At 44.2% G+C, this 12189-nt stretch overlaps 1 protein-coding gene across 1 annotated transcript in view; it reads right to left on the bottom strand.

Annotated features, from left to right (window-relative positions):
* syne2b (spectrin repeat containing, nuclear envelope 2b) overlaps nucleotides 1-12189 on the bottom strand; it is a 136334-nt gene that overhangs the window by 28769 nt on the left and 95376 nt on the right. The window contains 17 exon segments of the mRNA XM_047611357.1: nucleotides 910-1068; nucleotides 2731-2886; nucleotides 3742-3867; nucleotides 4684-4878; nucleotides 5598-5829; nucleotides 6708-6802; nucleotides 6943-7090; nucleotides 7950-8104; nucleotides 8359-8466; nucleotides 8618-8800; nucleotides 9900-10104; nucleotides 10183-10277; nucleotides 10359-10529; nucleotides 10631-10771; nucleotides 10860-11015; nucleotides 11164-11340; nucleotides 11431-11583. Coding sequence (XP_047467313.1) covers nucleotides 910-1068; nucleotides 2731-2886; nucleotides 3742-3867; nucleotides 4684-4878; nucleotides 5598-5829; nucleotides 6708-6802; nucleotides 6943-7090; nucleotides 7950-8104; nucleotides 8359-8466; nucleotides 8618-8800; nucleotides 9900-10104; nucleotides 10183-10277; nucleotides 10359-10529; nucleotides 10631-10771; nucleotides 10860-11015; nucleotides 11164-11340; nucleotides 11431-11583 — 2655 coding nt within the window.

Below are 12189 nucleotides of genomic sequence, written 5' to 3'. Positions count from 1 at the left end.
AATATTTTAAAGGCTCTGATTACTAATGGACAGACTAATGGAAAGGTTTTTAGAGGCTTTATGGAGCCTGCATTAAAGATAAAAATAAAAAGATTTAACATCTGATTGTGGCTCTTTTCCTGAAACCAGAGTCTGAGCTTCAGGATGAAGCTCTAAGTTTAAAGCTCAAGGTGCTGAAAAAGTTTCACCCCCCCAGTGCAGTTAAGTTCTGGTTTCAGCAGCAGCAGCAGCAGCAGCAGTTTTATTTATTGCCCTCGACCCCCCCTCACGGTCACAGCTAACAAATAGAAGGGGCCGTGAGTTCAGCACCAATAGACCCTGGTTTCCTGCTGGGGCAGAAACAGCTGTCGTCACTTTAACAATCAGGACGAGATTCACAGCTTCTTGAAAAGCAGCTCAAACAAACCACGTCCTGAAAGTTTGTGGAGGTTAAAAAAAAAGTCGTGATAGTTCTTCTACAGTTAAAGAAGCTTCAGCCTGGTCTGATTTTAAAATATGTTACTTCAAGCTCAAAGTGATCTTCTCTAGTTAACCTGGTTCAGTTCAGCATCTGTTAGAAACTGGTTTCAGACCTGGGTTTAGACTGGTTAGGGACATGGTTATAAACTGGGACATGGTTATAAACTGGTTTGGGATATGGGTTTAGACTGGTTTGGGACATGGTTATAAACTGGTTATGGACTCGGGTATAGACTGGTTTAATAATCGCTCTTTTACTGAGTCCTAATCTCAGATTATTATTTTAACCACCATGGATTTCAGTAAACTAAACTAAAGGCACCAACAACCTAACGTCCAGGATGAAATCATAAAATCAGATCCTCCCTGAATTTATCTCCACATTTGTGCGACTGTTCAGATTAAAGCTGCATCTCTTAGTTTCTGAATGCGTTTTCTGCGGCCTCCCACCTTCTTCAGCTTCTCCACCATTTCCTCGATGTTGAGGTCGGAGTTGTGCGCCACCTTGTTCTCCATCTGCGTCAGCCACTCGCACAGCTCCTTGTTCTTCTCGTTGAAGATGATCCAGGCGTTGAGGCGGTCCGCGATCTCCTGTTTCCGCAGAGACACCTGAGAGGATTGCACCACAGATATGACATAAGCTCCTTTGCTGAAAGATGATTAGTTGTTCTGTGTATGATCAGCTCTAAGTCTGGTGATGGACCAGTGAACGTAACAACATCTGAAACTCCAAACACTTTAGGAACAATAGAACAATAGAAATGATCTTTATTGCAGCAAAATAGTCGTTAGATAAACTGAATTTTGTCATTTAGCTCAGACCACAATGTCAAAAATAATGTTTACAGACATGGTTTATACTGGATTTGGATATGGCTATAGACTGGTTTTGGACCTGGCTATATACTGGTTCAGGGCTGTGTTACATCATATCTCTAAGTTAATAAAATACCATGAGTTTTGTAAACTTTAGGTTTAGAGCAGGATTCTCACATTAGAATGAATCCACTAATAAACCTAATAAACTGTCCCACTAAAGACATCGATACCGTCTCATCATTCTGGTCGACCAACTCAAACAAATACACAAACTACTAGTGAAAGTGACGCCCCCCCACGCTAATTTAAATACAAACGCTCCTCTTCCTGAAGCCTCTCAGCTCATTACTACATTTCTCCGTTGTCACCATCTGTTCCCTCATTCCCACAATGCCCCCCCCCTCATCCTTTACCCGCCACACCCCCGCCTCCTCCCAAACCTGTTGGTCTCCCTTTAGATTTACCGACTCTTCTTTAATGCTTCATTAAAGGCTTTGGACGCTGGCGACTGGAAAAAACACACAAAGATGTAAAGAAACTCTTAATGATTAAATAAAACGGAGGCTTTTAGGCTTTGAGCTGAGTTCACTGAACTGTTAACCCTTTGATAATCCTGCAACATGACGAACAAACCAGGATCTAAAACCTCGATCTGCCCCCTCACAACACACACATCATTCTACCAACAACAGGGTTTAGTATCTAGGACATGGACAAAGTACCCAGAATGGTCTTAGTCTCTGTTTAAAGACAAGTCAGAACCACAACAAGTGGTTTAGTTCTGGAGGAATCAAAGTCTGAACACAGTTAAAAAATTAGCAGATGTTTGGTTCATCTGAATATTTTTGTGTTGATTGTGTTTTGTGTTTAATCCTATAATGACTTTAATCAATGTAACTAGAAGGAAATGTCATATTGCATCATAAAGCATTTATTTATTTAGCTGCTATAACACAGTCCTGAACCAGTCTATAGCCACATCCTAAACCAGTCTGTAACCACGTCCTAAACTCGTCTCTGATTGGTCCAAAGAGCTACTCCTGTCCCACATAGCTCCCATTACTTAGCTAACTGTTGGTTCTCTGATTAGGAAACAAAAAATATGAATTTGTTTGTAGTGGGAACCTGATTTGACTTCATTTAAACCACAGAGTAAAGCACATTTTAAACAGTTTAGTTGAATTTAAACGGACAAGAACCAGCAAAGCAAAGATCTCGTTGCAGAAGGAAAACAGATAAATATATAAAAGGCTGGAGTTTGGATAAAGCTGTGAACCTGCAGAAACCATAAAACACTGGAAGCTGGACGCGTTTGTGCCTCTTGAAGATGTTTAAGTTGCCAGTTGTGTCCTTGTCCTTCCTTTATTTTACCTCCAGCTCTACAGGTAAAACCAGCGGCCGCTCACTGATGAAGAATAAAGAGGAACGTGTCTCCAGGAGCAGCTCACTAACCTTCAGGCAGAGTTCCTCCCACTGGCAGTGAAGATGCTCCACCTGCTCCTGCAGGAGGAGGACGTCGTCGGCGATGACGTACTGGGACAGATCCGTCTTCATGGTGCTCAGCTCCGTCAGGCTCTCAGCCCAGTCCTCCAGGGAGTCCTCGTTCTCCTGCATACCATAGCACGCCGGCACAACAACAAACAAACCGGCGGTCAGAGCGGCCCCCCCTCCACGGCTCGTCCGACCACCGTCCAGCCCCCTTCACTTCCCCCTCGTCCTACCCCTATATCTGTCACTTCTTTTCCCTCCCGGCTAACCCCGCCCAGAGAGGATTAAGGGACACGGGCAGCAGGCCGGAGCTGGGGGAGGGTTCGGCTGCAGAGGGGGAGGGAGGGACGGGGATTGAGGGAGGAGGGGAGGATAAAGGCTCTGATGGGTCAGAGAGGATGAAACTTGACTTTGACTCAAGTTTCCCTGATTGTCTGTTAGATTTTGGTTGTTACCAAGTTCAGGCTGTAGAAGCTTTAAGCTTTTAAGACGTGGAAAGAGTTTAATAAACATGAGTCTCTGTCGTTTATTCAGGAGTAGGAGACACCTGAACATTTAAACGAACAGTCTGACATGTTGGATAATATTTTATTATTAACGTCCATCCTGGACAATACGGATTCATCCGTCCATCCTTAAGTTCCTGGTGTTTACACATGATCTGTTCATGAATTAAAATGTATCTCCACATGTGTCCTCAGCCAGAACTAGAGATCTGATCTCAGTCTGGGTGTAGATCAGCTGCAGCGCCACCATGTGGTCAGTAGAATATTATATCAGCTGCTGCCTCTGATGGATCTCTACCTACCACTGGACCAGGACCAGGAGGAAGGAAGGAAGGGAGGAAGGAAGGAAGGAAGGAGATATGAGGAGTAACTCGTTCCCAGTGACTCTGAGTCTCGGTCTCTGGTTTGTCTCGTACATTTAAACCACTGACTGTATAGAGCTACTACGTTTAAACCATCATATTTGTACCTTGGTGAATTTCTCGGCGCTCTGCAGCTCATCGTCGCTCTCTGGCATCGACTGGTTGAGTCTGGTCTTCACATCCTTCAGCTGCAGGGCGCTGTCCTCCAGACCGGCCTGGCAGCGCTCCCAGTTCTGACCCAGAGACGAAACCAGTCAGTCACTGATCAGTCAGACCGATCAGACCCCAGCATACACACCCATTTACCCCCCCACCATCACAATGCTCATTAACATGTCATTAATTAAACAGGATTAAGATGCTCCAAGACAAAGGTGTCTGTTCAAAGACTTGAAAATCTCATCTACCTGCAGCTGGTTCAGAGGAGGAGGAGAAAAAAGGAGAAAGAAATAAGAATGAAGAAAGAGAAGAAGGAGGAAGAGACTCCTTCATTCTCTGTTTTCTAGTCTGAATGTGTCTCATATTATCTCTAGTTTCATCGAGTCCCTGAATGTTCGACCTCAGATTCCGGTTTTTAAAACTTTCTCCTTCTGCCTGAAACTAAAGGAATAAATAACTGAACATGTTCAAACCAGCTTCACCGTCCACAGATATTTACTGGTCTCCTCCCGTCTCACATGTTAAAACACTCTCCTCTAACTTCTACAGTCAATGAAGATGAATGAAAGTTAAGTTCATATCTGTAAAACACACTGTAGAATCCTGACTGTGAGGCAACTATTTTATTATCACAGATTCATGTTACTGATTGAATAAAGAAATAGTCTGGATGCATATGCATGCACAGAGACTAAATTAAACTCTAATCTGCAGGTAAATGCAGCTCAGCTGGTTTGTTCGGATCAAACAAAGACATTTTTTTGCAGATAAACTGTAAGAAGAAGCAGGTCTGCAGCTTCTCCTCATTCTCTAGTGTCTAAACTGAACTTGTCTGTGTCCTTACTGGCTGAGAACCAGATGTAATAAACTCCTCTGATCTGATCTCTCACCTTGATGATGGCCTCGGTCAGGTCCATCCTCCGGCCCAGGAGCCCGTGCAGGTTGTCCCACTCCTCCTGCAGCGTCCCCAGGTCCGTCTGCAGCCGGGTCTGCGTCTCCTCGTCCCCCATGGAGAAGAGCTGCCGGCCGACCTCCAGAGTGTGGATGAAGCTGCTCTGGTACCTCTGGAAGAGCAGCTCCGTGTGCTGAGGAGGAGGAAGGAGGAGGAAGGAGGGTTTTTATATCTTCACTGACAATAAATTAAATCCCTTCACTCTCCTCTCTCAGGATAATTAAAGGCTCAAAAAGAACGTGAAAGACTCTTTAATCTCGTCTTTATTCTGATGTAAATTCAATCATCAGCTGTTGTTTGTTATCTTCATCATTTCTGGGTTTGAGGACGTCTGTAGAGAAACGTATCATTTAATGGTTTATTTTGTAGAGACATATTAATGCCTATTAATGGACCGTACATACATGACGTTTATTGTAAATAGACCTGAGTTAGCATCGCATGCTCAAACCAGTGGAATACAAAAACCAATATTAAGCTGTGTACCTGTACGAGCACGTTTTAAATCTACTAATGCACACAGCTTTGGTTGTGCAGGATCCAGTGTTTAAGTTTAAAGGAACCAAAAGTTGGACGTTGTTTTATCTGGACGGATGGTTTGATCAGGTTCCCTCTGGTCCCAGAGTCGGGCTTTGTTTTCATGAATTCTGTCAGAGACAGTGCACACAGTCCATGTAGGACTCTGTTTAAAATGCTTAAAATGAGCAAAACTGAAAAATACTAAAAAGTAGTGCTGTTGTGATTACGTTCTATAAATATGACCGAGTCCTTCCTGATTAATGTTGATTCTCGTCTGTGATTGGATGAACATTTATCAGATGCGTCGCCTCCCTCGTATTCTGTCCGTCTCACCTGGAGGTCGTGCAGGGAGCGTCGGAGCTGCTGCAGGCTGCAGCGGGACGGCCCGGCCGGGGGCACGAGGCTCTGGGCGTCCGACAGGAACCTCTGCAGCTTCCTCAGGCTGCGGCTGTACAGGTGCCAGTGCTTCACCAGCCCCTCCACCAGGGAGCGCCGCTGGTCGGCCCGCTGCACCGCCCCCTGCCAGTGCTCTCTGAGCTGGGCCAGCTTCAGGACGAAGTCGCTCCTGCAAACGCCACCGTGACGGCGTTAGATATTCACCAGACGAACTGTTTCTGGGCTTATCCTCCTGAGACCCAGCGTCCTCATATGGGCACGTTAAGTTTTATTTTTGTTGCAGCTTCTGCTGCTTCATTTAAACGTCTGTTTTCATAACTAGAGACTAGTTGGTGTAAAACACGATAAACAGCGTCACAGCTGATTCATTCTGCAGCCGATCACGTGACAAAGGCGCAAAAATGTGGAAAACCTCATCAGATTTAACAGCTGAAACTTTTCTAGTTTAATACAACACACGAACATAACAAGTTCTATCAACAGGGACGAGCTGTCTTCGCACAGACATGTTCAGTTTTATATTCTGTTACATATCGGAGACTTTATTATAAAATACAGTGAATTAATCCCTGTGTCCAAAGACAACTTCCTGTTCAAAGATGATGCTAGTTTTTATAATTCTTAGTTCCTACTGATCCCAAATACTGTGGAGAAATTATAAATGCATAGAAAACTAAAGCTCAGGTCTCAGGAGGTTAAACTGCATCTGAGTTTGGTACAAGTGGCTCTAAAGACGTAAAAACATTCTACAGTGTTGGAGTTTAACTAAAAAGGTTTCTGCAAGTTTGAATAAGTGACATTTAAGACTTTAAAAGACTAATATGTGTTAACTTAAGACCTACTGTACAAGAAGTAGGAAAACTAAGGAACATCAGACCCAGAATTACTTCCAAAATAACAACTATATGATAATAATGAGGAACAGAAACATGACGGTCTGGGGGTCAGACTGCAAATGAAGACTTGATTAAATGTAATTTAACACCTACAATAAAATAAAATAAGCCGTATTTAAGACTTTTAAAGAGAACCTCCAGCTCGTCCTACCTGTCCTCCACCTCTCCTCTCTGCAGCAGGTGCAGAGCTTCGGTGATGACTGAGTGGAGGATCTGGTGTCCGATGGACAGTTCGGCCTGAAAGCGCTGGAACAGACGGGACGGATCAGGATGTTACAGTTTGAAGTGTTTCTCTAAAGGTTCAGGTTCAGGTTCAGGTTCAGGTTCAGGTTCAGGTTCAGGTTCGGGTTCAGGTTCAGGTTCGGGTTCGGGTTCGGGTTCGGTACCTTGTGGGTGCAGAGCTGCTGCCGGAGGCCGAGGTACGAGCCGGACACGTCCACGGCCAAACCGTCCTCCATCCTCTGCAGGAACGACATCCAGCTCTCACACTTCTGCTCGAACGTCTGCAGCCTCAACGCCTCCGTCTGCAGCTCACTGAGAACACAGAGAACCGCTTTAAAGTCTGGTTCTACAGGAGAATCTGAACCTAAACAGAAGGTTCTGGTTATAAAATGGAAATCTGCACAGGTTAATGAATGTTTTCTCAGATCTCAGGTCAGCAGTCATCTCAGAGGAACCAACAACTACTTGTTAATTACTTTGCAAAAAGAAAAATCTGATCTAATCTTCCTGATTTCCTGTGGGGTTTTTTTTGCAAATGAATAATTTGGATGAATTGTGATTGAATTTAAATCACAGATAATGTCGTTACTTGAAGTTAGAGGTGGAAAAAATACTGATACCGATGAAGGCAATATATCACGATACTTTTTCTTCCAATACAATATCGATTTGAACGTCTTAATATCGATTTTAAATGAAAAAGTCATGTTTTGGGCCGATCGTGAACGACTTCTGTACAGACGCAGTAAATTGGAAATAGATCATTTGGACTAATATTGTTCTCTGGTTCAGTTCGTCCAGTGAATTATCCCCTTTTTTTATTTTAAGCTGCATTTAACATTTCTCAGTGAACTATGTAGAATATTGCAATATATCACAATAATGTGTCGCATCATGACTCAAGTATCATAGTTTGTATTGTATCGTGAAGTCCTTGCCTGTACCCACCACTACTTAAAGAGGAAATATTTCAATCAAACTGCATGAAAACCACAAAACCCACATTTAAACCTGCCCTTTCACTAAATACTTCACACTAAGATTAAAAGCAAAACAGCTATTAAACGTAGCTCAGGTTCTTTATTCCATGTCATGTAACGGATGAACTAAAGGAAGCTGATCTGTTTCCGGTTTATTTGTAAACGTCAGACTCTTCCTGGTGCGTCCAGACCTGCAGGCCTCCTGGGCTCTGGAGGAGGCGTCCGTCCAGCGCCGGTTCAGATGTTGCAGACGTCGAGCTGCAGCGTCGCCGAGCGTCAGACTGAGGCTCAGCTCGTTCAGCACATCCAGGTCAGCAGACAGACCGCTGAGCTGCAGGAGGCCAGACTGGAGACATAAGGAGGAGGAGGAGGAGGAGGAGGAGGAGGAAGAGGAGGAACAACAAACACAACGACAAACAGTCTAGATCACGATCCTTCTGCAACACCTTTAAACTCTGTGTCTGAGCGTTTAGAGAAATGATTTTTAGCTCCTTATCATAAGACTCTAATTAAAGCATGAAAACTTCTAACACAGGAACAACACGTTCATTCCTTCATTCATTCATTCGTTCATTCATTCGTTCGTTCCTTCGTTCGTACCTGGTCTCCCGTCTGAGCCCCGTCCTCCAGACGCTGCTCCCAAACCCTCAGACTTCCCTCCAGTGACTCCAGCTCGTCTCCAAACTCCTGCAGCAGCTTAAGCTCCTCCTACACAGACATGTGACACGGCTATAAGTGTCTCCATTTATAGGTCAGTGTGACGCTTAGCAGTTAGCAGTTAGCAGTTAGCAGGGATCAGCTGTGAGCTGTGACCAGGAGGCAACAGGTCAAGATGTGAGTCTGACTGATGAGGAGCTACCTGAAGATGAGTCAGTCTCCCTGAAAGCTGCCGGCTGAGCTGCACGACGCCACGCGACAGCAAGCGACTCTCTGATTGGACCAGGCCCACGGCCGGAGGCTCCAGGAGGACGGTCAGGTTCTTGGAGGCCTCCAGCAGATCCTCCAGGCCGGGCTGCAGAGAGTCCGTCCTCTCCAAGAGACTCTGGACACGTTGGAGACACGTTAGAGACACGTTAGAGACACGTCATTTACATATCCAGTCACAACATTAACTCGGTTACTTGACAATTTCATTTACATTAAAACTACTTTAAATAAATTAATATGCAAATTAATTAATTTCTAACAAACAAAAGAAGGAAAGAATGATTATAAACCAAAAAAAAATAAAACAAAAAAATAACAGAAGCCCATTTGTTTGAAAAAGGAAGAAAACTTTTTTAACTATTCTAACTACTCAGTTTGTATCTTCATTTATTCCATATAAACATCCATATAAATATAAATATAAATGTATAACATGCTCTGCCTCCCTTTCTTTAAACATTACTCATATATGTTTTGCTAATAAATTATTAAATACTGTAAATTATTATTGTGCACTTTGCCAGTTTTACATGTGATTTCCAGCAGATTTTAAGATCCAAGGTCACAACAATAAACACACTTGATATTTATTGTTTTTAGTCGTAGCACAATTAACTGATGCAAATACACATGATATATTTAATAATTTAGAGGAGAAATCCAGAGATGCAGATATTATTACATAATTTTTTCTTTCCATCTTGGTCTGAACAAGAACAAACATTTTTTCTAGTAGCAGGTAAAAATAAAGAGGTCCCAGAAAGAATCTGGACTGTTTGAGAGAAACAAATCTCATTTATTTATTTATTTATTTATCTATTTATTTCCTGAAACAAAGGAAAAGAAATGGTGGTCGGTGTATTTCTACACATGCTCGATGATGCAAAACCAAAATAATACACAGTAATGATTATATATACTCTTATTTTTAGTTTTTGGTTTAAAAGTTCCACAAAAAAACACCACAATTTAAAAAACAAACGGGCTTTCTGATTCTGATCTCTGTTATTTCACACGTCACAGTCTCATATCTCGGTTTTTTAGTTGTTGCTCTATAATAACATTGAATATTGGAGGAGTTATTGTGCAGCAGGAAATTATTGCACATGATGAGTCCAAAGTCCAATAAATATAGAAAGAAATATGAACATGTATAAGAACTGTAAGTGAGTTGTAAGTGACTTTTTCTGCACAGACTGGACCCGTTAACTCACCTGAACGTTGTGTATCTCGGTGGTGACCTGCTCCACACTGTTGTGTTGTCCGTGTGCGTCGCTTAGAGCTGACGTGACGTCTCTCTGCAGCGTCTCCAGTCGCTCTGAGACGTCTGCAGCCAGCCGGGCGTAGATGTCCCAGGACAGCAGGACGTCCTGACTCCTCTGGAGGCGCCGGCTCACGGCTCCTCGTACCTCGGCCCAGCTGGAAAAATAAAAACACACACACAGAGTCAGTGTGTGAGGGTTTGTGGTTCTGTGCTGATGTTGGCTGTGTGCAGACCTCTCCCTCTGTCTGTCCACGTCCTCAGGAGCCAGAGAAGTTTGACTCAGATGATCCCACTCAGCCTCCGACGCCTCCATCTCCTGGTGAAGAAGCTGAGGAGCAAACAGACAAACGTGAACATCTACAGCTGGACATGAGAGAGAAAAGAGACGTAGCAGGTTTGAGTCAAACACCTGAAGCTTTTCATGGAGTCGTCTCTGAGCCTGAAGACAGAGCGGAGGGACGGACAGATACTCCAGAGCCTGAGACGTCCTCAGTGTCCTCAGCTTCATCTGTTTCAGTTTCTCCTCCACGTCGGCCCAGAGCTGCTGAGTCTGGACCAGCTTCAGCTTCAACGATTCATTCTGGGAAACACCAACAACATGTCACAGATGGATCTTCAGTTCTTTCCTTTAGTGTTTCTGGATGAACTCGTTGTCGTCGTGTTTGTCGTCGTCTCGTTTACCTGTTGTGTGAGAGCTGCACAGGCCTGGATGGACGTTTCAGTCTGAGACATAAAATCACAGCTGGCGTCTTCTCGTCCCTCACAAACGTCTCTGAGCTCCTGCAGAGCTGCACATTTCTGACGGATCTTCTCCTCCAGCTCCTGACACCAGTTAAAAGTTTGTGTTACTGCAAAGACGACAACCGTGCGTCCTGATGTGTGAGCGTGAAGCTTTGACCCGTGAGCTCACCCGGCTGGAGTCCAGGCTCCTCTGCAGCTCCGTCCGGCTCCTGGGGTTCTGAGCCGAGTCCATCCACAGGTTCTGGTCTGAGATCCAGGTGTTGATGTGCTGCAGTCGGGCGACCCGGTCCACTCTGAGCCTGAGCTGCTGCTCCGCCTCCTGGATCTGAACACGGAAAGAACGCGCTGATAAAATAAACCGTAGTAACGCTGTTGGACGCTGGATAAAATCTTTAATCAGCAGATTCTGTTCGGTCCAGATCGTTTTTCCTGGAGCAGAATCAGAGACTGTTTGTTTTCACGCCTCCTTTCACCTCAGTGTTGAGTTCCTCCTGCAGACGGAGCCACCGGTGGTTCAGACGACCCTGATCCTCTGCAAACCGGTTCAGCTCGTAGCGCCCCCTCTGGTCTTCCTCGGTATCGTTTGTCTGTAGAGGCTGGTTGACGTAGTCCAGTGTGGTCTGATGGGCCGACATCTCCGTCTGACACGCCTGACAAACAACAACAACAGAGACATGAAGACGAGTGAAAACACAAAGAGAAGATCCGGTCTCGTCCGGTCTCGTCTGATCCTCCTCTACCTTGTGGTGGTTTATGAGCTGGGACAGATCAGAGTTGCTGCAGGACGTCTGGTCCATCTTGCTGCGATGCTCCTCCAGCTCAGACTCAGCAGCTTCAAGCCAGACCTGCAACTCCTGCAGCGCCCCCTGCTGGGTCAACACCTGCATCCACCGCTGGAGGAGGACACATTCATTCATTCATTTATTCATTTAAACACTCATCTGAGTCTCTTTATTGGTCAAATGTACAACGTAAACAGGACTTTTCTCTGGTGTATCAGCGCAACATACATTAAATAAAAGTTAAATAAGCAAGAAAGAAGAAAATATTATATATGCAACTTAGAAAAATGATTAAAAAAAATGGAAATACACAGTGATGCAATGACCATGTGAAAAAAAAAAAAATTATTGCCTTAATCCGACTTTAACTGGACAACTTCAGTGCATGTTTAACACGTTAGTCAGACTAAAATCAAAGTTCTCCTGATCTGATTACGACGCTCAGATAATGTGATTGGAAATAGATTTTCTTCAGCATGTTTACGCCTTAATCTGACTTTAACTGGACAACACGTGTGTTCAAGTTCCACAAACGCTGCGCTGACGTTTGACCCCAGAACAAAAACATCCAAGAAACCGGTTGCAGAAGAAGAAGAAGAAGGTAAACAGAGCCGTGAACCTGAGGGATAGCGCCATCTATCTGCACCAAAATGAGCGTGTACATTACGTACGAGATTAAAAAGCTGAACTATTGTCCATCTTGTTGTTGTTTGAAAT

This window comes from Mugil cephalus, chromosome 17 (assembly GCF_022458985.1).
Source record: "Mugil cephalus isolate CIBA_MC_2020 chromosome 17, CIBA_Mcephalus_1.1, whole genome shotgun sequence".
Taxonomy (NCBI): domain Eukaryota; kingdom Metazoa; phylum Chordata; class Actinopteri; order Mugiliformes; family Mugilidae; genus Mugil; species Mugil cephalus.
This window is presented reverse-complemented; position numbering and strand designations above follow the sequence as displayed.